Consider the following 25550-nt stretch of genomic DNA (forward strand, 5'->3'; position numbering starts at 1 on the left):
AGTCAATATGAAACTACTGAAATGACAGACCCAAGAAGGACCTCTCATAAAAATGCAAAAACTAACGTCAAGTACTTACCAGTTTCCCCCCAGACCTGTGCTCAAATGGGATCATGTTGAATTTCTTGGCTGTTTTCCGATACATGCAATAGTGTTTGACCCAGCTGGACCCAAATGGAGCCGGCCCTAAAATAAAGCACAGATCTCTGTGGTTTTCCTCATGAGGAGGCAGACATGCACAGTGGTAGCACATTACTGCACAGCTCAGCCAGGCAAAGCATAAAATGCAGGAGCCAACAGAACGGAGGGACCGGCGGCGGCAGGGAGCCCCTCAGAACACTCGAGACCTGACTTGAAGACATGTTCAATGGATAAATGTGAGTTAAAGTCACTCAGGTGTGTGTGTGTGTGTGTGTGTGTGTGTGTGTGTGTGTGTGTGTGTGTGTAAAGTACTGACAGCCCAAACCCGCCAACCTAAGCTCAGTCCCAGAATCCCACAGTGGAAAAAGAGGGCCAACTCCTCCACATATGCCCCACTGCATGGAGCATCCACACTCACACTCAATAACTAAATCCTAAGAAACGCACGCTTTTCACGTGCTAGAAAACCCAGGAGTTACTCAGGCGTTCCAGATTCAACAGAGGAAGCACAGCAATGTGTAGCGAGCACTGCCGCTCCCTCAAGCCTCTATTCCAGCTGGTCAGTGTGCACATCAGAAAGCTGACACACGTAACCAAAGAAAGAAAACAGCTGTGAGCCACAAAGTATGGGTGCCAGGCAGTGCACCCTGGTCCTCAGGAAGAGCAAGAAGTGCTCTTAACTGCTGAGCCATCTCTCTAACCCCTTTCCTAATAACTTTAATAAAAACAACCTATATCAGAATGATCTGAAGGAACAAGATGCCCCGTTGACTTATATGAGTGGCACAGTTACGAGGAGGTGGGAGAGGATGTGGCGATGTGGACACAGGAAGACAATGGCGGAGAAACAGTCACAGCACTGATAAGCCAGAACTGATAAGGAGTGAGAAGAGGAGATAGGAGAAAGGTGCCGGTAACAAGGTCTCTCCTGGATGTTGTACTTCCAACCTTGGCTCCCTTAGAAACAGACTCCTGGAACACAGCATGCGACAGCATGGCAGCATGGTCAGAGAACACCGTGAGAACACCAAAGCAGAAATGTGCGCACCAAGGGGCTGGAGAGACGGCTCAGCAGTTAAGAGCACTTGCTGATCTTGCACAGTTCCTGGGTTTGGTTTACAACCATCCAAAACTTCAGATCCAGGGGACCCAACACCCTCTTTGGGCTCTGGAACATGTAGTTCACACACTCAACACATACACCCATCCATTAAAAAAAATAAATAAATGTATGGATTTTTATTTAAATATGCCTTCAAGATCACAGCAGACAGAAACAGTACTGGGGTAATTCCCAACCATCACAGTATTGCAATGGTTCAAATAGACTTTTCCCAGGTGTCAGTGGGGATATGATTCACAGACACCGGAATCTTTGGCCTCTCTTTTTTTTTTTTTTTTTTTTTTTTTTGAGACAGGGACAGGGTTTCTCTGTAGCTTTGGAGCCTGTCCTGGACTAGCTCTGTAGACCAGGCTGGCCTTGAACTCACAGAGATCCACCTGCCGCTGCCTCCCGAGTGCTGGGATTACAGGCGTGTGCCGCCGCCGCCGCCGCCGCCGCCGCCACCCCACTCCCCCCCCCCCCCACCCCCACCCCACCCCACCCCCCCCCACCCCCCCGGCGGCCTCTCCTGTCTTAATCACAGTATCATAGGGCCTGCACACACCCTCTCCAACTACTAACAGGACATAATACAATAATGCACATGCTACAGAAACCGCTAAACTGTGTTGGTCCGGAAATGAAAAGAAAAAGAAAACTCTGGAGCTAGGTGTAGTAGCACATACCAGGACTCCAAGATGTAGGTTGAGGCCAGCCTGGGCTATCAAGGGAATTCAAGGCCACTTCAGTTATGCAGTAAGATGTCTCAAACATGAGTCACTGTCTGTGTGTGTATACCCCACAGATGCAGTGGCGTGGTTTGGTTTTTACCGTTCTGCTCAAATCTTTTCACTCTCTGTTGGTTGCACTCATGGGAAGCCCTTGAAAGCACAGAGCTCAGACTGTAACATGGATTTTAACCAGCCACTCACCCTGTGTTAAAACACTTACTTTTCTCCTGGACATACAGGTAGCCTTCTGCTGTGAACTGGCTTGCTCGCTTGTGGTCCTTGGGGTTTTGTCTGATTTTATTCATAAGTTCTTCCACTTCTGACCTGGTTCCCTCAAATCGATTCCGTGTCTGAAACAACAACAAAAAAAAAAGAGATAAATTCCAACTTCTATGATTTTTTTGTGTGCGTATATTTTAATGACTTTGTGTAACTAAAAATAAATCAGCAGAACTCAAAAAAATCCTATTCTTTCCAGTGTGTCTCCTTATTGAGATTTATATTCAAAGACAACAAAATCGGATGGTAAAGTAGCCAATACAGAGGACGGGCCATGAAAAAGATCTGGTTGCTTCAGTGCAGACCGCAGGAGCAGGTCTCCCCACCATAAAATTCCTGTTGGTGTGACATCTTAGATTTTAGGAGCAGATAAGCCATCAAGTATCCATCCACCTGGAAAATAAAAGGTGTTGGCAACAGTCAACCTGACGCGTGCTGTTTCTATCACAGCAGCAACGTGAGCACTGTGAACCTGAAAAGAATTATTCTTTGCAAGCTAACAAAAAGTCAGTGCCCATTCCTCCAGACTGGTAACTACAGTAGACAAGGACATTTCTTCCCTGAGGAAGAGGAGGAGGGAGGAGGAGGAGGAGGAGGAGGAGGAGGAGGAGGAGGAGGAAGAGCTCACCAGCAAATAATGTCCACGCATCTAAAGAGGCTAATCACATTTCAGAAACCCGGGAGACATGCTGCCAATATCTGTCAAGCGGGCTCTGACCCATCGTGTAAGCTGAAGCGATAGAGTTGTCATAGTCGTCCAGAGTCATCACAACCCAGTTTATGGACATTTCTTCCAGCCAGAGTTAAAAATAACTACATTAAAACCAAAAACCTGCTGGTGTGAAACTGCAACAGGGCCCAGACAGAAAATTATTGAAATTTCTCCTCTCTCCTCCCTACCATGAAAATGGTTGTCAAAGCCCATAAGGGTGAAAAAATAGAAAAGCTGGCAGAATGGTACCTTTCTCCTATGGACATGGGGAGGCTGTAAAAAGGAAGACTATTTCCAGAAACTAAGAGCCAATATAGGAAAAAAAAACAAACAAACAAACTTTGTATGCCCTTTAATGAGGGGTTGGGGGTGTTGAGTGAGTTCTAGGACAGCTAGGGCTACAGAGAAACCCTGTCTCAAAACAAATGTTCCCTTTCTGTCGGGGATCTCCAGCTCAGGGCCCCATTCCAGACGCGCCCCGAGAAGAAGGCCGCAGGAGTCGGTCCCCGGGGCTTTGACTGTCATTCCTAGTTTGCACTCTGTTTATACTTCTGGTCCACAGTGTAAACCCTTAGCGCCCGCCACCTCTGCTCCACCATCGCGGACTCCAAACTTCGGGGACCATAAGTCCAAATAAACCCTTCTTCTGCAAGTTGTCGAGGCCACTGTGTCTTACCGCAGCAACTAAGACATCCTCAAATAAGCCTTTGAAGGTGGGGGCAAGAGAGTAGACTACCATCTTCTAGTCATGTTTTTCCGCCTCAGCCCCATGACATCATTCACGGAGCAAAAGAAGGCAGAGGGTGATTAACAGCTTGAAGAGGGTTTCAGCTTACCAAAAAAAGCAAAGTAGAGTCCCCTGACAGACAGACAGACACACACACTTCACTAACACCTCACCTCTTCTCAAGAATTCTATACATATGGAGGTGGATACAAAAGAAAGAGTGAGCTGGCAGATCGTAGGGAAGAGTCAATCAGGTCTTAATACACAAAAACACAGAGCAAAGCACATTGGGGACCTCTGGACCCCAAGCATCAGAGGCAAGGTCTGCCAGCAGTGCCCAAATCTCAGCCCTTACCCTTAGTGAGAGTCCCGTGTTCCCCTCCAGTTTTAAAGTCTAGAGAGGGCAGCTAGCCTTGTCAGGATGCTCCCTCAAATCCTGCACTTACTGACCCCAGATATACCAGGTGTGGCCCATTTTCTAGCCCCACATTAAATCTGAAGCTGACCAGAGCAGGCCTAGAACTCGGTCAACTCTCAAGCCCCTTGACGGCATTGCCCTCCAAGGAGAGGGTCTGAAAGAAGAGAATGTCTCTTCCTGTGCATCCCTGTGTCTCGGGAAGTTATGCCCTCTGTACACAGTGGAGTAAGTCACTTAGCACAACAGCAGCAGAGGGAAATAATTTTTATTATTTTATAGCTAACGCTAGTCAAAACCCATAATTATTTCCTACCAAAGGGAAACTATCTGCCCACATTCTTAACTACTTCCTAGTCATGCTTATTACCGTCCAGAGGTTCTTCCTACTCAGCTTGACATCCTTAATCTGTTCCTTCTGCCAGGACTTCCAGCCCAGTCTCTCTCACCCCAGTCTTCTGGGGACAGGATCATGAAAGTGCAAAGTTAGTGATTTCATGTATCCTTTAATTTTGATAGTTTCCTCTCTTCCGAAGAAAAGAAAACGACTTCCTGAAAGCCACCCCGCTCCTCTCCTGCTTTCTGGTTAGTACTCCAGACTACAGAAGACGGGTAAAGAGTGAGTCAGGCCATTGTTACAATATGAAGGCATGGCTCGTGGTCAGGAAATAGGTTGCTTTCGACTTTAAATAAAATTTATCTCTTCCTGATTATAAAAGTCATCTTAAATTTAAACTATTTTATTACTATACTAAAATTCTGAACAGTTGACAAAATTAACTATACTATTAAAATGTAAAGATACCTAACACTAAAATTCGGTTTTATCATTTCAGTGATCACATTAAAAAATAAATAACTTGGGTTGGGGATTTAGCTCAGTGGTAGAGTGCTTGCCTAGCAAGCACAAGGCCCTGGGTTCGATCCTCAGCTCGATAGATAGATAGATAGATAGATAGATAGATAGATAGATAGATAGATAGATAGATAGACAGACAGATAACTAGGGCTTTCTTTCAGAAATGTGTAGCTTTACATAGTCAGTATTCTGCTATTATATTAAATCACCAGGGAATAAGATGAATGGCCAAAAAGACAAACGTAAGTGGCCGCACTTCGGAAGTACAGCGAGGGAAGGGATGGACAGTGTGTGACCTGAAGGGGCCTGACTTCAGAGGGGGAAAGTGGCTGAAAGCCAGACAGGGCAGGGCAGGGCAGACGGTCCACGCCTGCACTCTTCGGCACCGGCTAGGAGGATAAAGCCGGGTACTGACTCAACCCAAGAGGGCGAGACCAGCCAAGAATATAGTTGAGAGGACTGGTTGAGCACCTGGCTAGCTTGTGCCCTCGGTTCTATCCTTGGGGAGGAAGGAGGGCTGGAGCACACAGAACAAGTACCCTTGGTACTGCCAATGAGGCAGAAGAAAGAGAGTCTGAAACAGCAGCACCCACGTAGCCTCAGGAACAACCAGAATAAAACTGAGAGGGATATTTACAGAGGCAGCTGGAATCAGGAATATGCTGAAGATTGAGGATTGAGGGCAATTCCCTGATGAATGAATATCATTGGGTTCCTAAATATATAGAAAAAATCTCCCCTTTCAGAAAGTTACGTGCCCATTTGTCCATAACAAAGAATGAGTGTTGTTGGCAAATGTGTAGGCTCTTAGTTCATCAACATATTTCAAGGTCACTGTGGGACATTTGTAGATTAAGCCTATCTTTGGGCTTTGCTCATCATCATCTCATGACTCAATATGACTTGCATGCTGAGTGTTTCTGGACTGATTTTGGTATACATAAGCTCGTCTCCCTCGTCCCGGCAGATACGTTATAAAAGGTCTTCTCTCCATAGCCAGGGATGTGAGGATAGTTTGGTCAAAGCCCAGGAGACTGATGTGTTCCTCCGTCACTCGAGAGCCTGAGATACATCTAGATGGCTTCATGGGCAGGTGGCTTATACAGTCACATACTGCCTGTGCTACAGGATCTTCTGATAGGCTGGATGTTCTACTATATGATGGGGTTGGGAGTGCTGCCTAAGACAGGACTTCACGTGAGTCAAGATGGCCTCAAACTCACTACAGAGTTGAGGTTGGCCCTGAATTCCTGACCCTCCTGCTGCCACCTCCCAAGTGCTGGGATGACAAGGGAGAACCACCACACTGAGCTTAACAATCCACCATCTTAGGTGATCCACCAGCTTAGGTGATCCACCAGCTTGAAAGTCTTCATTGTTTTTAAGTGGGATCCTATGCTTTCATTTTACATTAGTCCCACAAAGCACACACCAGACGTAATGGGATTCTCATCTGATCAGCCCTGAAGTTGATGAAGAAATCTAGAAAGAAAAGGTTAATTCTACAATTATACACCCAGTTGGGAGTGAAGGTCATTATATAATCTAATCTCATCAATTGGTGCTGCTTTCACCGTGTTTTACAGCCTGCAAGGTACTCTGAAAAACAAATCATTTCATTAAAAGTGGGCTGGAGACAAGGCTCCATCAGTGAGGTACCTGCTGCGCCAACAAAGATGGAACTTGAATCCCTAGCACCCACATAAAGGTCTGTCTCGTGTCTGTAACACTGCAGGGGTAGGGATCGTGGTAGGATAGGAGGGAGGTGAGGTAAGTGGACCTCCGCAGCTCTGATCAACCACCCTAGATGATCAGTGAGCTCCAGACTCAAGGAGAGACCCTGTCTCAAAATACGGTGGGGAGCAACTGAGGAGGACATAAGATGTCAGCCTGTGGCCTGCATGTGCACCCACACACACTAACTCACTCTGGTACCGACACCAACAATCTGAGGTCACCAGAACACACTTGTACACACAAATTTGCAGGTCTGTTTGGCTCTACGTGGGTTCTGGGGATTCAAACTCAGGTTCTCGAGGTTACACAGCAAGAGCTTTACCCACGGAGCCATCTTCTCAGCGTCAAAGAACTTTAGTGAGAATCTCTAAATCTCATTTTCCAAGATCAGGCTGAAAGCACACATTATACAAAGGACAGCGATGAAAGTAAACGGCACATCGGTGAACACCGACACATCGGTGAACACCAACAACACATTGGTGAACACCAACAACACATTGGTGAACACCAACAACACATCGGTGAACACCGACACATTGGTGAACACCGACACATCGGTGAACACCAACAACACATTGGTGAACACCAACAACACATCGGTGAACACCAACAACACATCGGTGAACACCAACACATCGGTGAACACCAACACATCGGTGAACACCAACACAGTCGGGAACAGCAACACATCGGTGAACATGCCTGAGGTGTAGGGACCGTAACCAACCGTTAACATCCAAGCCTAGGTGGGATGCTAGGACTGCAGTTTCTCACACAAACGATTCAGAGTTAACACAGCAAAGTTTACCCTGAGTCCTGCCCACAGAAAGGTCAGGACAAGCCTCCAAAGGGTAGAATTTCTTGAGCCTCCCTTAGCTGAAGAGAAGTTTGTTCCACCAGGAGCTGACCACTAGGTGGCAACACAACCCCACTTTCCCAGTACGGCCTAGTCTTAAGGCCTTGCAGACAGTGAGCAGGAGGAACAACCCAAACGTCCTCGCTCTCCGTTCCTTACATTCTGGATGTTGATCTGTAGTTCCATTTTGTAGTGATTGAAGTCTTTGGAAAGTTCATGCCCCTGATGGTAGAAAGTAAACATTCCCTGAAAAAAGGACAGCATCTACGATAAAGGAGAAAGGGAGCATTAATGCACACCAAGAAACCGATAATAGAGGAAATAAGAACCACAGGTGACACCAACCACCTCCCGGTCCCATTCCACTGACAGAAAGGAGCCTCAAAGAAGTCACAGGAACTTAAAAACTTGTAAGGCCATTCATTACCTACTCATTGGTCTGTGCTGAAAATGAAGAATGCTATTGTTCACAAATACCAGCATCATTAAACAATATTTATATACTGTTCTCCAAGAAAAATCCAACTCTAAGTCATCCACTTGCACCTCATCAGTCAAGAGAATCCTGACCGTCACTTATAACTGAAACCTGAGCACTGTAGGCCAAGCCAACACACAGGAAGGTCGGGTCAGAGAAAGCATGAGGGTCTAACAGCTTCCAGGAACCTTCGCAAAGGTGCCCAGGGATGGGAGGTCGGGGCAGTCAGAAACTAAGACCTTAGCTTTCTACCAACCCCCAACCGACCCCTTCTTAGAAGGGAGCTGCTTCTACCCACAGGTAAGTATATCTCTAAAGTGAGTAAAAATGACTGGGGAAAAGAAATTTAAAATCCTGAATTTATATTCTTCAGAATACTGCAGGTATAAGCAATAAAAGGCCCTGGTGCGGAACGGCCAGTCTGGATCAACACCCTTCAGTCGCTTGTTTGGTGAATCACTGAACTCCCCTTCCATTCCTTTACCGGCTGCACTGGGCGGCATGGGTGTCTGACTGAGTACTGTGTAGAGTGAGGGGGAACAATGACCTCACCAATCACACACACTACAGTTATTTCAACATGAAAGAACGTTGTCAGGTTGAATTTCCTCTGATTATTTGATTGAGGTTGATTCTGTTATTCCTAAATATTCTTTTAAGTATTATTTGATTATTCTTTGTTTCTCACCTTGCAGATAATGAACTAAATGGATAAAGCAAGGGCAAATGCAAACTATATTAAAACTATCAGGTGATATTTTGCTAAAACCCATTATATGAAATGCCATCTACACTTAAGATGTTTACATCCACACCCTGTATATGCATATTAATATGTAAGTAACTGAACTTATTAGAAGACATCTATATAATCACAAAACGGGTGTTTCCAGGGTCTGGAGAGATGGCTCAGTGAACACATTCTGCTCTTCTAGAGGAATCCAACTAAATTCCCAGCACCCACGTTGAGTGGCAAGCCACCTATCACCCCAGCTCCAGGGAGACCCGACACCTCTAGGCTCGACTGACACCTGCACTCACACGCATACACCCACACACAAGTACACACAGGAGATGAAGTAGAGCTAAAATAAATTTAAAAGCTAGCGTTAGCTACTCACATGCTGCAGCATGACTTAGAAATATAAATGTTTGAAACAAAAGCCCGTTTAAACACATAAACTTACTCTAAGAAACTGAAAACTATTATGTCGTAAAGATTAGCACTGTCACTCACTTTCCCTGCAGTGGCAGAGGGTGACCGAATCCGTGCTGACTGCAGCGTGGGAGACCACGGTAGGAAGTGCACCCTTCGCATGGGGCTGTGCGGACAAGGCTCCCCTCATCTAGATGTTTTCCTAGACTCTGACTAGCTGTGTCCACCTGTTCCAATGGAGGAGGCCTCGCTTTGTCTTTCCCAACACTATTCCCGAGGATCCACAGCAAAGCTTGCTCTGCTACTCACCGGTTCCACAAACTCAAACTTCTTTCTTTCCTGGATTTCCTGCAGCTTGCACACATACTCAAGAGAGAGTTCGTAGAAGTGCTGGCGCGTCTGCTCCACTTGGAGATCTGCCTGTGTTAAAACAACCACTGTCAGCTGACCCCAAGACAGGGACTATCAAACTCAACCCACAGGTCAGTGAACTCCAATCCATGGGGCACTGCTTTTATAAACCTGTATTAGAACATGTGACTGTTCTCTCCAGCCACAGGAGCACACACAAAAGTCTGAACTGACTCTCCCCAGACTCTAAAGAAAAGCTGATAACCCCCAAAGACTGAAGATTAAGGGGTACACTTCTTCATGGAACTGGGTCAAAAGTCCCAACAACAACACTCTAAGCACGAGCAAGCCCTCTAAGAATGGAGTCAGCCTGCCACTGGAAGACGGGGGAAGCTCCAGTTCCCTCCACACTGGATGAGGGACAACACTTGAGGCGTGACAGCCAGGGCTTCAGGCCCATGTGGAGGTGGGCATTTTCCTAAACCCACATAATGCCAGATCCCCAGGGCCTAGGGGCTGCCAGCTGGTCAGGAGACTATTCAAACACTATTCCAACTTATCCTGCCTCGATGGGAAGGACAGAGGGAACACAGTGCCAGAGAGGACTGCGGGAAACCTCATCCCGGAAGACATCCTGAGAGGCATCAAGCAATGCAATTTTAGAACTTGGCTAATTTTCTTTTGAAGCATTCATCCGGGTCTGTCTCCAGCAGAGCTGCACAGATGGAAAAGCGTATGCAATGAGGACCAGCCATGAGGGAAGTACAATGAGCCGCCACCTCACATCCACCCGGCGGCTGCCAGGAGGGAGGCAGAAGTGCTGCTGAGGCCAAACCAGGACCCTTGAATACTAGTGAGGGCAATAAATATGCCGTGTGTGCTCACCGCAGAAAACAGCAGGGCAGGTCCAAACACCACAAAAAGGGGATGATGCTGTTATCCACCAAACACACTTTGGAGTACATATGCAAAATACCTGAAAACACGGACTCAAAAAGACATGGTACAGCCAGGAGCACAGCAGTGTACAGCCTCGAGCACAGTGGTGTCACATGGTACAGCCAGCGGTGTCACATGGTACAGCCGCAAGCACAGCGGTGTACAGTCGCGAGCACAGCGGTGTCACATGGTACAGCCAGCGGTGTCACATGGTACAGCCAGCGGTGTCACATGGTACAGCCGCGAGCAAAGCCGGTGTCACATGGGACAGCTGGCGAGCACAGCGGTGTTATTCACAACTGCTCCAACGTAGAAACAACTGAAGATTCTATGGACAGGAAAAATGTGCACAGAGATATAATCCGCCCTTTAAAATGAAATGGGCCAGAGGCTAGTTCAGTGGTTAAAAATGGCTGCTGAACAAACACGAGGACCCCAGCACCACCTACATAAAATGTCAGGTGTGGCCATACACATGCCTCTAACACAAACTTTGTGTATGGGGGGGGGGGGGCGTCGCAATGGGGGCGTCCCCCTACTAGACCACAATGGCTGTGGGCACTAAAGGATGCAGAGATAAACCACTCCAGGGCAGGTTTTCAGGGAACAGCATCTGTTTGATTGCATGTGAGCAACCACTCAGACAGCGGAAGCCTATGGACTGTGAGACAGTGAGCGCTCACACCACCAGGGTCTCTACACAGAAGCAGCACATAAAGGAGATGGAGAGTGCAGGCTCGTCCACAGGCCAGCTACCGGCTACTCACGCCACTCAGAGTTCTGACTTCGGGGGCATGGTGGGCCGTGCTTCTTATCTAGAGGCGCAGTGTGCCAACAGGTCATGCCTACATTTTCTCCTTCAGGGGGTGGAGGCAGGAGGATTGCTGGGGTTTGCTGGCCTTCAGCATAGCCCCAGGTTCAAGGCAACAGGGCAGCCAGAATTAGAGCAGGACACCCGATGTCCTGCCCCTTGCTTTGGCCTCTGCACACAGGTGTGCACACTCCCCACACACCACACAGTGAACTATAACAAAAGGAGGCAAACCATAGTGGTGACATGAACTCCTGTAACCACAGCTAAGGCAGCAGGGCAAGTGAGAGGCTAGCCTGGGCTACACAGCAAGACTGTGGCTTTAAAAAGAAAAGAAAGCAGCCGGGCACTCAGGAGGCAGAGGCAGGCTCTGAGAGTTGGAGGCCAGCCTGGTCTACAGAGCGAGTTCCGGGTCAGCCAGGACTACACCGAGAAATTCTGTCTAAAAAGGAAAGGAAAGGGAGGGGAGGGAAGGGGAGGGTGAACAGTTAGCCTCTCATACTAAATACATCAGACATAAAAACAGAAACTCCAAATACATGAACTACCTAAAACCGACAGACAGAGTGACCGTCTGAACGACGGTGCTGCTGGAAGCCTTGGGGGAGTCTTCACAGGCAAAGGGTTCCTGTAAGCCCTGGAGACAAGGGTGGGAATGGGCTGCACAGCCAAGTAAAGCATTAAGAAGCCAACGACCTTGTACAGTTCCAGCTAAAACAAACTGGAAGATAAAGAGTGTACAACAAAATTTCAGGAGTTTCTAAAAACAATTAAAATGCTTTAAGTAAAATAAAGTTTAAATGTAAAGTTACCAAATGAGAGTTTCTACCTAAAAGTCATGACTTTACACTCCAATAATCAGTCTGATTATTCACCTACCAACAGAGGAACCCACAGCTAAAACCCTGCAATCATGCTGAGCAGCTAAGAAACGCAAAGGAGTGTTCCTTCGTTTATCACCACTGGGGATTATGTGTGAGACGGGACGACTCCAGCTGCTCTTGCTGTGGCACTCGCCTCACACTGCTGGTCATCTTCCATCGCCACCCCTAATGTTCTGGACATCCAGAAGGACTGGGCCATGTGCTTTACGATTCAATCACCACAGTCCCCAGGTCACAGTTCGCTCATAACTTACAACAATACCACAATATTCCAGCTGTACTTGTGGGTACAGAATGATTACTCTCACCCTGCCCAAGTCTAAAATGCTCTCTCTAAGTTTCTCCCACATATTATGATTTGGATGTAGCTTACCTGTGCCAGACAAACTTTAATGTACTGGAAAGCCTGGCCTCTGATATGTCATTCTTGGGGTGATAGCGTCAAGAAATGAGGCCTTGCTACAGGGTTATCAGGTCATGGAGGCACTATTTTTGGAAGGGATTAATGAAGACCTCATGGAATTCCCAAGTAACTAGGCTGCTTTAAGGAGCCCGGCACCTCCCGAGTCTCTTAAACACACATCATCACATGAAGCACATAGCTATGGTGAGGCCCTTCACATCAAAGCCAAGCAGATGCCAATGTCATGCTCTCAGATCTCCACAACTATGAGCTAAACAAATCTGTTTTGTGTATAAACCACACATCCATGTGTTTTGTAACAGCAACACAAAATGGAGTAACACATATACTAAGCCAAAGTTGTTCGCTTTTGATAAACAACTGCATTTTATTACCCAATTGGAGCTCTACACAAGTAGAAGACAGAAGATGAGTCCCACATAAAATTATTATTAAAGTGTTACTTCTCCAGTGATATTTAAACTGAAATAGTACCTTTGGTCTACTGGAGGGAAACAAACATTAAAAAATAAGAAAAATGGAAATCTTCCCCCCGCCCTGGAATTTAGGGAAGGTGAGAGTTCCTGTGCATGGTACCCATAGAGTGGGAGCAGCAGCTCCTAGGAGAAGTACAAAGTGGTCAGCAGGGAACACTACAGGACTCTGCTCTTCCCTTTCAACAAGAATTGAGAATGACGCCCACACCTTTCTGCACCTCTGCTCAGGGTCATCCCCAGCAACCTTAATTAATCTCCTGAACTAAAGTCAATTCGATGAAGATCAGCCACACATTAGCAGCTCGAAAAAGCAATGAGCATCCAGAACCAAGCCTTCTCCTCTTTAAATGCCTCTTCCCTTCTAATGTCTACATGCTTGCAAGAAGGCTGTTTCAAATGGAAGTCTATGTTTATGAAGAATAAACAGAACAAGAGAGATAAGACGGTCAGTTGAAATGGAAACTGAAACCATTCATCTTTGGGGCCTCTTCAAATTCATGACTTGCAGCTTAACTGTCTTTGGGATTGGAGACACGGCCAAAGCCATAGCTCACTGTGCACACATCCTGTTTGTATGCTCATACAAACTACTAGGCAGACAGGGGACCAAATTAAAGCAAGACTGTAGCCTTCACAGGGCTTATAGCCATTGAAAGAAGCCATGCAACAGTACATAATAAGAGGAAGAAAAACAGTAAGCCAGAGGAAGAAGGTCATCCTTACAGACAGCAGGAAGAAGTTTTCCTAACACATGGCCTGAGTAAATGGTATCTGGGACAGTATCTGAAGGAGGCAGACTGGTGGGTCTGGGCTGGAACACACTGGACAGGGGTTAGGGTGTGCTCAGTAGTGAAGTGTATTCCTGGAATGTACGTGGCCCTGACTTCAATTACCAATGCACCAGATTAAAACAAAAAAATACCATATTCTAAGCAGCAAGAAGAAGAAATGCAAAGCGCCCCAGCAAGAAACCTGTCTGCCCTGAGTGAGCAATGCATAGCCCATAGGGTCCTGGGTCCCACGGCTTCTGGATGTGCCATCAGCAGAGCTTTCAAAAGAAAACGGAGCATGAGAAGGGGCCACATGCTGATGGATGAGAGTGGAGTGTGGGAGCTGAAGATGCCTCCTACATTACACACAAGGAACATTCAGGAGTAGATGGCTAATTAGAGTGATGTGGAGGTGGAAAGTGACTTGAGGCATAAAAATTGTCTTTGAAATAATTGAAAGTAGAGATAACGGAGAAGAGAGGTAACAAAGAGCAGCAGGCATAAAATTCAGCCACTGTCCTTGCAAAACAGACTCGGGGGGCAGTGAGAACCCACCGTATGGCTTCCTACATAGAACGCAATAACTAAGAAGAGAGCAGAGCCCTACACCTCGAGCATTGTTGTGAGGATTAAGTGGTATAAAGGCTATTTTTCTCTTTATGAAGTAGTAAATGTCATCCAAATGTCAAAGGTATAAGAAACACAAAAGAAATTGTTGAAGACACACACACAAGCCAAGAAGAATGGACAGCTGAATTAAAAAAACATCAACAATTTCCAGAATTTAAAATCCTGAATCATGGGCTGGAGAGATGGCTCAGAGGTTAAGAGCACTGACTGCTCTTCCAGAGGTCCTGAGTTCAATTCCCAGCAACCACATGGTGGCTTACAACCATCTGTAATGAGATCTGGTGCCCTCTTCTGGCCTGCAGTCATACATGCTGTATACATAATAAATAAATAAATCTTTCAAAAAAAAAAACTGATCTAACACCTCCCCCCACTAAACGTTTAAAAAAAAATAAAAATAAAATCCTGAATCATGACATGACACTAGTGGAATTCAGGTGTTTCTGGTACATGGACTGCTCTCACCAAATGTGAAGTCAAACTGTTGACCTTGTGTACATCCTACTTCACAAATGAGTCTGTCAGATACGCTAAGCCTATAGGCTGAAGATGATGCCCCAACGTTGCGGAGAAACCTCAGATGATTGTCCAGGCAGCTGGCTGTTTCTGTCAACTCACATTTTTTTGGAAGTCGCTTGTTTGCACTTCCTGGGTTTTGTTTGTTTGTTTGTTTGTTTGTTTGTTTTTTAGGTAATATTATTTCCTTCTTGGGTCTCTGGAGGAGTTGAAGATTAGATAGTTATAGTTTTCCTTATTAAGAATTTTAGAAAAGAAACTCACTAAAGAGGTGTAAGTGTATAGATTTGAAAGACATTATAAGATAGTTCTGTTAGTAATATAAGTTAGGATAGAAAGTGAATCAGGCACATTTTGGACTTACCAAAATAGGATACATAATGGAATTATTTTCTCTGAGTTTGTCAAATGCAAATGGACTAGACATTGTTTAGGTATTTATTGCTTGTATATATGGTATATAGTTATTGTACTTATTGTATATAGTTTTTCTTATATTAGTTATAACTTTTTTCCTTTTTTTCTTTTTATTAGAATCGAAAGGGGAAATATGGTGATATTTTATTTGTGCTGAAATGTGATTTTATTTGTATGTTAATAAATAAAGTTGTCTGGGGGTCAGAGCTAATAGCAAGCCATTTAGCAGAAGTCTGGCAGTGGTAGCACATGCCCTTAATCCCAATCACATGACAGGCAGAATCTCTGTGTGTTCAAGGACACAGCCAGCATGGAGACACACACCTCTAATCTCAATACCAACCATAGACACCTGGAGGTCTGTGGACGAGGAGGTCATGTGGTTGGGTTTACAACCAATGAGAAGGCAGAACAGAAAATCAATAAAAAGACAGACACACAGGAAGTAGGTCTCTTTCTGAGGGGAAGGATGACAGCAGACAGTGAGGGGTAAGAAGTCGGTCTTGGTCTTAGCTCTTGGCTGCTGCTCTGACCTCTTGGGCTTTCAACTCTGCATTTGGCTCTGTGTTTCTTATTTAATAAAACCGTTCAGAATTACATCTACAAACTGTCACTTGTAGATGTCAAGCCAATGATGTATGCACACATGCAGTCTGTATATAAAGCTGGTTTCATACTATTATCATCCGGATGATATGTCAACAAGTACATATGTAACAGAGCATTATGTACGGATTCATGTGTGCTCAAAAGCCAACAAAGGGAGGAAGGCAGTGTTCTGTTCTAAGTTACAACCTCAACTACGTGCCACATTATTGCTAATCAACTCCATGATCTGGGGCTGAGGAGACGGCTGGGTGTTTAAGGGAAGGTACTGAGGTCCTTGGTAGCTGGGGAAAAATAGGGAGTATTATGGCCCTACAGTGTATGTGTGTGTGCGCGCGCGCGCGTGTGTGTGTGTGTGTGTGTGTGTGTGTGTGTGTGTGTGTGTGTGTGGCGTCAGAGTGAGGGGGGAGTCTGTGTGTGCATGTATGCACATGTGTTTATCTCAAGGATAAAGAACCATTTTTTTCTGAACAAAAGAGTGCATACTGTTCTTGCACAGGTTCAGTTCCCAGCACTTCTAGGAAGTAGCTCCCAGCCAGCTGTACCTCCAGCTCCGGAGGACCCGTCACTCTCTTCTGGCCTGTGTGGGCCCCTGGATTATATCCCCCATATACATACATGTATTATTTTTAAAAATTCAAAGAAATCTTTTAAAAGTCTATGTTCCATATTGTGAATAAATGAAGTTTCTATTCAAGCCTATGAGAGAGAGGAAAATAGTCTAGAAATTTACAAAGAAATGGAGAAAATGAGAGGTAAGATATAAATTCCTTTCTGCTTACATACTGCTTTCCAAAAAAAAAAAAAACCACCTGTCTATTAGCACAAGTAGAACAGATTCACTCTTTCCAACAAGACCCCCCAGCTCAGCGCTCAGTTAGATTAATGCTGCTATCACATACATAAAACAGTGTGTGAGCTCATTCAGTTCAGTTCATCAAGGAGACCCGAAAGCCAAGAACAGGCCTGTCCCTGCAAAGAAGAATGGGGTGGGGGCGGGGGAGGGGTTGTTTGTTTGTTCAGTTTTTCAAGACAGGGTTTCATAGCCCTGGAACTTACTCTATAGACTATGCTGGTCTCAAACTCACAGAGATTCTGCATCCTCGGTGCTGGGATTAAAGGCTTTTGTGTTGCCATCACGCCTGGCTGTGTAAGTTCTTTATAATACTAACATTGCTCCTGTGAAAAACTCAGAGCCTAAAAGTTACTGCTATAACTCCATACTTGATCAATACTGTAAGACATTCATGGGGTTGGGGATTTAGCTCAGTGGTAGAGCGCTTGCCCTGGGTTCGGTCCTCAGCTTCGGGGGGGGGGGGGGGGGGGGGGAAGACACACATTCATTGTTGCCTCATTCACAGAACTCTGCTCTTAATTCATTGCAGTATCTATTTTCCCCATGTCTATACAATCTCAGGTGAAGTTTTCACAAGGAAAGAAATTTTTAAAAAGAAAGAGGTCACTACATATATCAAGAGCAACATGAAAAGAATACCTCTTGCAAATGTGAGTCTTTCTTCTTGGCAGAGAGAGTCAAGTGTTTATCAATTAGACTGTAATTCTTTTCTGTCTCTTTGTCAAACTTCTTCTTTTCTTCCTACAAAGAAAAACCAGGCAATGTTGATTATACATAACACACATAAATCACATGCACAGTTACATCTACTGGAGGCTAAAAATACGAAAAATGTTTAAAAAAAAAAAAAGCGAAGAAGCACTACTGTGAAGGCACTGCTGAGGCAAGGCCCCTGTCCCCAAGCCTCCAGTCCCCAAGCCTCCTGTCCCCAAGCCTCCTGTCCCCAAGCTCCCTGTCCCTAAGCCTCCAGTCCCCAAGCCACTGCTACGGATCACAGTCGGCACCAGGGCCACGGGGCCACGGAGACACTCTCCTGCATCCCTCCTCTCAGGAGTTTCTTCCCAACCCTTTCCTTATGTTCAACTCTTCACCGGAGTTAAATCACCTCACTCTTCTCTCACAAAAAAGAAAGACACATAAGGGGCTAAGCTCAAGGAACAAGCTTTCTCGGGACTTTGCGCAGAGATGAAATTCATGTTAGACTCAGGCAGTTTAGCCACACAGATTTTTACTCGTAATAATTCTAGAACATCTCAGGGAAGAAAGTCATCAATAGTCCAATATGAATATAAGGACACTCTACCCAGAACTGCTACTGAGTTTCCTGAACTTACAAGGATTCATACACCACCTAGCACAGCATCAGTGGTCAACAGACCCCAACACAATGCTGACGGACTACGGAAAGCGGTTTGGTTGATTCCACACACACTTCTCGGGCACGGCCTTGAGCTAGGATTTGCTTTGCTTTGCTACAAAGGCCTTTTGAGAGAACAAGTCACCAGCTTCTGCGGGTGAAGATGGCAGAGCAGCCCTCGCTCGGCTCCCACACTTCTAACGAACATTTTGAAGCCTGTCTTGGGGATGTTAGAAATAAGTCCATCTGCACCAAACCCCCCTACTCTCAGCACGCCCAGGCACATCTCCTTCCTTATTTTCTATTTTTTTCTAAATCAAAGATAGTGAACTACCCTAGTCTTTTCTAGCCAGTTTTCTCTTTTAGTGGAAGATGAAACAAAGGATGTGGTTTCTGCATCCTGGCATTCAGGTCCCCACTGCACAGGGCTACAGGTTGAGTTCTGGGAGCCTAGGACATCACGGCCTCTGCGTCATCACTTAAGACCATAAGTTAGTCCCCATTCTGATGAAGGAGAGACTCAGGATTTGGTGTTTCTTCCCAGTTCTAACTACCAACTTGAAAAGCCTGAAAACAAAAATTTCAGGACCAGAGAGATGGTCCTTTTCCAGAGGACCCAGGTTCCTTTCCTAGAACCCAAACAGAGGCTCACAAGTACGACTCAGTCCAAGGGGTCCTGGTGTCCTCTTGTGTTGTTCGTGAGTGCTATATGCACATGATTCACAGACACACGTGTAAGCCCAACACTCAGATATATAAAGTAAAATAATAAGTAATCTCCCAAAAGGTCTGACAAGGAGAACCTAAGTTTTCTTCAGAATGATCTGGGAGTATTTTGTGCTGACTCATCTGTGGAGAGCCCATGGTCCTTGGGTGTGTGAGGGACAAAGCAGGAGTCAGGCAGGTAGCTTTCCTCTCACATTTCCAAGTTGTCACGCTTCTGCTGAAACGGAAGCACTTTCTTTGTCTTAGGCCCTGGGTAGGCTTCTCTCTCAGTGTACAGCATTTCTGTAAGTGTACGGTACTGATTACAGTTACAGTTGGTTACTATCTTTTCTGTTTCTCCTTACGCTTGTCAACTATTTTAACAGCAGGAAATAAAGTACAATCCACATCGCTGCCTTCACATCACCACGCATTTAGAAAGCCGACAGCATGGAGAGCGTACTATGGCATGGATACGCCCTGCCCACTCAGTGTGCTGTACACCTGCAGGACAGCCACACACCACTCTCTCGGGACGTGCCTCTGCACTTAGTCAGGAAGGGCAAGCCATGCCTCTGCATTTACCACAGCGTGTCCACAATGCATAACTCCATCCTAAGGAGTACAGTCTTTACAGGCGAGGACTAGGCCAAGTTTTACTTGCTTCTCTGACTCCATCCAAATCACAGAACTGGATTCAACAGCCAAAACCCCCAGCACACTCAGCGACATGAGTATGTGAATTAATGTGTGGGTAAAGTTGGGGATGAAAGAAAACAGCAGCACAAAGGCTTTCTTTTCTGTTTGTTTGTTTGTTGTTGTTGTTGTTGTTTGTTTGTTTTCCGAGACAAGGTTTCTCTGTGTAGTTTTGGTGCCTGTCCTGGAACTCTCTCTGTAGACCAGGCTGGCCTCAAACTCAGAGATCCACCTGCCTCTGCCTCCCGAATGCTGGGATTAAAGGTGTGCGCCACCGCCGCCAGCTTAGGCTTTCTTAACTAAGAGTTTTATCTAGGAACCAGTCACACCCACCTACAGAAAAGAAACTCAGGCTGGCCACGTTCCACAGCACTGCACAGGTGCTGCTGCCTCTGCTCCAGGAACCTCAACCCAGACAATTATTTCCCCTGCGTTTATTCTGAGTGTGGCTGCAGCACATCTGTTCTTTGTGTTCATGTCTTGTGCTAAAGTGATATCAATCTTAAGGACTGTGGCCAGGAGCAACCAGTGAGAATGGAACACGTTCTTTCCAACGCTGCACACAGGAGACGGATAGAATACACATGGCAGCAGAATCCTGGAGTTCAACTTCGCTGCGAGAAGCAAACGTTTCTTAGGGAGCAGACATTATAAACTCGGGAGAGTCTGAGCCAGTCGGTCCTCCAGTGAGGTGTGACTGGCTGGAAAAGAGGTTAAAGTACCGCACCGGCAAGCCAGACAACTTTGTTTACAGATTAAATACGGCTCATAGGAAGTTATCTATAAGTTATCTGTTATAAAATTGCACACATAAAAAAAGTGGAGATGTAACTTAAAATAGTAGTGTGGGATAAAACAGGACCAATATAAATGTATAATAGGAAGAGGAAATTCATGAACCTAAGGCCCACAACTCAAATTAGCGGAACTCTTAAATATCATTAAAAAATAAAATATAGCCGGGCGGCAGTGACACACACCTTTAATCCCAGCACTCAGGAGGCAGAGGCAGGTGGATCTCTGTGAGTTCGAGGCCAGCCTGGTCTTCAGAGTGAGTTCCAGGAGAGCCAGGGCTAAAAAGAGAAACCCTGTCTCGAAAAAGAAAAGAAATAAAATATATACAAAGGTCCCCGCAGAAAGCACACCATTTTAAAATGCATTATTTAACTAGTGGGATTGCTGTAACTATTTAACTGGGAAACAGAAACAGAGCCCCACCCATATCAAAATTAATTCCAGATGGGCTGAAAAAGTCACGAGTTAAAAATGAAGCTATAATAAAGAGATTGTCATCAGATCTTAAAATAAAACACACACCACCTAAGCAAACAACAGGCAAAAGCCCAAAGAGACACTCCAGAGTTCCAAAACGTGGACAGCACTCCAGTTAAAGGGGTAAACATCACATCAGGGGAACTGCAGCCAGTGTTAGCGTGGATCAGGCATTCTCAACGCTTCCATGAAAACAGGAAATAATAATAAAAATATGCACATATCTGTAAATCACACCAGAGTTTTTGGTGTCTTTTGGAAGAGGAAGGTGTTTTTATTATGTTGACTTCAATATGACTATCTTTGTGTAGTTGTCTACATTTTACAACTATTCTTTGGAAACAGGTTTTCCTTTCCAGCTGTACATATTAAATAACATTCAATGTTTGAGTAGTCTAGATGATTTAAACACCTCCTTAGGGGATTTCAGTTCTTCTCTTTTTACTTAATAAGGAGGGGAACTATACTCTACACAGGACACAAGGCCGCAAAGACAGGCAGCAATCACCAAGGGACCGCTTTAAACAGTCCCCTGCCCCTCCCTACATACTCCCCCTAGGCAGGATCCTGCTGGCTCTGACCCCATGCTCCAGCTCCAAGCTGCAACAACATCTTACTGCTGGGTCAGACTCACTTCCAGGAAGCAACTCCTTTTCCCACTCTGAGTGTGTGTGTGTGTGTGTGTGTGTGTGTGTGTGTGTGTGTGTACACAAGTGCGTGCACCTCCCTTAACTCCTCCTTTCCTCTCTTCACACTTGGCATCCCAATGAGCTACCCAGCCCCATTTACAATCCTCCTCCAACTGCCTTTAGCCTTTCTAAAGAGAGAAGTCACTCCCCCTCCCGCTCCCTACCCCAATCTAATGCCCGGCCCCTCATCCAGCGCTGTCAGAGGACAAATGAGTAGCCAGCACAGTATCCCAGGCCCGACACTGACCAGAGCCACACAGCACCTGAATACCTGCTGTAGGTTCACCTAACCAGTGTCTGCAGACAAATCGCTGGCACTCCAGAATGAAGAGTGGATTAAAAACCTGAGCGATTCTTTTTGGCAAGCCATGGGGAGTAAACCACAAGTAGGAAGGCAGCAACTGCGACCATAAGCATCCGGCCCCAAACCTGACACGCAGTGGGTATTTCAAGGTCCTTTTAATTCTGGAAATCCCCTTCTGAGACAGACCGGGAAACTGAGGAACAGCGCCTGAAGTAGCTGGTCCCAAATCACAGATCACTCGGGGTGGTCTCCCTGCAGGGGCCGAGTGTGTGCCACAGCCATCTGGGGTAGATCCCAGACCTCAGCTCAGACCTCAGCTCAGCGTATCCCACCACTTTCCCGTCTCTTACTCTCCCACAGCCTTGCTGAAGGCCAGGCAGTGTGTTAATTTGCTGTGTGACAGACACGGGTATGTGCTTTATAAGCAAAAGAAAAGTAACAGGATTAAATTGAAGCGACACCCCGCTTTTTCCAAACCACCTGACATGATAAGGTACTCGGAGAGGTTTGGTTCTACTCATGCTCTGCAATTATTTACAAAATCTGGGCCAGTTTTTATTAAGTATGCTCATTAGACATATTCTTAGAAAGAAATGTTTTCTAAATGTGACTGCAAGCTTGGTCCTGGGGTGAAGTGTAAAGTCACAATAATATGAAGCAAACATTTGTTTCATATCTTGTGTTAAAAGCTTGGGTCTACTGGGTAAAATCAAACTCTGCTCTCTCCGAGGTTGTCTTATAATCCGTCAGGACAGTTTAGTGGCATCTATTTGACACTTAACACACTGCTGCTACTGTTCTAGACCCAGTTTGCACTATGACCCGACTGGTGAGGTGTCTGAGAAAACAATTTTCGATTCTCCCACTAGTCCTTGCACATTTTACTCATTGTACTTTGCCTCCAGTAAGCGATGGCTTTTAAGGTGCTGGGCGCACTGCAGATAAAAGCCAACTCTGTACAGAAAAGGGAAAAGCGGGAACGAGTTCAGAAGCGCAGCAACCCCTGAGTAAACTCCCACGGGCACTGCAGCACAGCCCAAAGTGCCAGGACCCAGGGTCTGACTCCAGCAGACACACAGGAAAACACAGAAGAGTCTTCAAAACAGAAACAAGCCCAAACCCAGCAGACATGACTCAAGGCAGGCACATCAAAACACAACAGAATCGTCAGGAGCACCTCGGAGGTTTTTCAAAATCCAATTTACAAAAACCACCTAGCAACTTAGATTACACTTACACCACAGTTCAACGTGTAATTAAGGCTTCTAGAAACTAGAGAAGGCGGGCACGGAGGGAACCAAGAGCTCCACAGAAAAGCAAACGGGGTGAAATCAGCACACGGGAAAAGGAGGAGAGGAGAGGAGCTAAACACTAACAATGACGTCTAAAAACCCTGATGTGGTCAACTTCTAAATGTGCTGTTTTCATCTCCACACGAAAACTGCTCCGTGATGGTTGTCAAAACGGCCACAAACTAAGAGTTGAAAGTTTTTTAAAGCACATTGCAACGGAACACAAGTGTGTGCTTGTCAAAACAGGACTGGGTGTCCAGGAAGCAGACACGCAGACAGGGAGGGACACACGCATACGCACGTACAGACGCACACGAGCGCACGCGCGCACAGAGGCATGTGAGCAGGTACCTAAACTGCAAGTTCCTCTTTGGTTCTCACAGAATTATTATAAACTAAACAAGCTCTTTTCTAGACATCTTCTACAAAAAGGCAAGGTGGAGAATTCTGGAAGTTAAAGAAAAATGATGCACGGTCTTGAAAGATTTAACAGTGTGATGCAAGAGATCGCCATTTCTGTGTTACTACATTATAGAGGCAACCACCTCTATTTATTATGTTAAAAGGGGGGAGTTCTTCCAGGGTCCCATCTGGTTTCTCCAGGGATATCAACAGACAAGACAGCAACAATACTGTACTCACCAAGAATGGAGCTAAATCCTTCAAAACCTACTGCCAGAAACACACTGAAACTGTAAATCAATGGCCTTCCGGGCAGCATTTGGTCACTACCCAGCCTGAGTCATACGCTACATCACTGCAGGAATCTCTCCCTTTAAGGGGCTGCTTATTTTACAAGTCGCTTCACTGAACAAACAAGAGGGAACATGAGGGAAACCTGGAGCCAGGAAAGGCACTGACAGAAGGAAGAAATGTACAAAACCTAGCGGGGTAAAGGGACAATAAAACATAAGCCATGTACTGGTTAAGTCACTTGCTTAGGGCAATACAGCCCCTGCCCTCCCTCACCCACTAACTAATGAAAGCATGAACTGAATGCTGTAAGCATGTAGTGCCTGCCAATGACACAGAAGTATGTTCAAGCTTCAAACTAGAAGACTCCAGAGGAGAGCAGGACACCAGGTCCTTCACTGGACAGGAAAGGCGAGGATTTGTCCAAGAGTGGGAAGGTGCATCCGATCAGCCGCTGCAGTGAGGAAGCTGCAGCTCATTTACTGTCAGGAGAAGGGGTGGGGCACCCCAGACACCCACTATCCTCAATTTACAGTCTTTCTGTACATTATCAGACCAAATAAAAATACCAATACGACACAGCACTTAAAGGAGGAAGGAGTCTATAGCAAACAAAACTACTGGAGTGTGTTGGGCCTACCTGTGCAGTCACAGCTACTGACGTACAAGGTTTACTCGTTCCAAAGGATTTTGACTTTTTTCTACCTATGAAAAGTGGCAAACAAGACAGTTCTCTTCCGTATTTAAAATGAGTTATTCTCTTCTCTTTGGTCTAGGTCAAGAATGGCCAACAAGACACAAAGGGTACTTCTTCTCCCTCACATTAAAAAAGACAAAGAAAAAGACTGGTGGAAATTATTTTGCTAGGTTAACTTCAAGGCTGAGATCACAAACTCTAGAAGTTGCTAAATACATTCAGACTCTGCTGTGGCAAAGCTGCTTGCTATATTATTCCGGGAAATCCTGGCTACGTCCCAGATCCTTCCCTGTGAAGCTGTAGGTCACTGTTACAATAAACACTTGCACATAGTAGAAGCTCAATACACTTTTGCTAGAGTCAAGGAAATCACATCCCAACAACAGTAACCTCTTCCTAGTTTCCACGACATCCTGTGGGAGCAGAGTCCCTAATCAAAGCCTGGCATGGTCACAGTTCTCCTACAACAGAGAGGCGTGCACACAGCTGTGACTACAGCAGAGCGAGCGCCTTCTATCCAGAGAGGGAAACTTGAGCTCCCTGGAAAGGTTAGCCAAAGGAGATGACCAGTTGTTTTACTCCGCATCCAGGTGTTTTTGTTTTGTTTTCAATTTCACCTCCCCCAGGGGGAAAAGTGCATTTAAAACATCAAACAACAGATGGTCTCCCCTGCAAGCCCGCCACACTGCCAAACGTGAATAAAGACTACAGCAGCAGCTACGGCACCAGCGTGGTCTGTTTACAAGTGTGCTCAAGTTAGACACCAACCTTTACAGCTCCGAGTTGTTCCTTTCTGAATTTTTCCAAGGGTTTAATCAGGGTCTCAGTAACACTCAATGCCTGGAGAAGAAGAAAGAACAAAAGAACACAGCATTAGGAAGACACAGTACTTCATTTCCCTCCTGCACTCCACCAGAAGTAAAGTGAACAACATATTTAGCTGTTTGATCTCATTCTGCCAATATAACA

The 25550-nt window shown here is 45.7% G+C and overlaps 1 protein-coding gene across 5 annotated transcripts in view; it reads right to left on the reverse strand.

The window, feature by feature from the left end:
• Positions 1-25550, reverse strand: part of LOC131911864 (rho GTPase-activating protein 10) — a 280586-nt gene that overhangs the window by 161140 nt on the left and 93896 nt on the right. For all 5 annotated transcript variants that reach the window (XM_059264272.1, XM_059264274.1, XM_059264273.1 and 2 more), the window contains exons 4-9: positions 25350-25421; positions 17516-17617; positions 9506-9616; positions 7722-7826; positions 2195-2324; positions 80-186 (exon numbers count right to left, since the gene is read on the reverse strand). In XM_059264272.1, the coding sequence (XP_059120255.1) occupies positions 80-186; positions 2195-2324; positions 7722-7826; positions 9506-9616; positions 17516-17617; positions 25350-25421 (627 nt within the window). The remainder of the gene's footprint in view (positions 1-79; positions 187-2194; positions 2325-7721; positions 7827-9505; positions 9617-17515; positions 17618-25349; positions 25422-25550) is intronic.

Source organism: Peromyscus eremicus, chromosome 5 (assembly GCF_949786415.1).
Source record: "Peromyscus eremicus chromosome 5, PerEre_H2_v1, whole genome shotgun sequence".
Classification (NCBI taxonomy): domain Eukaryota; kingdom Metazoa; phylum Chordata; class Mammalia; order Rodentia; family Cricetidae; genus Peromyscus; species Peromyscus eremicus.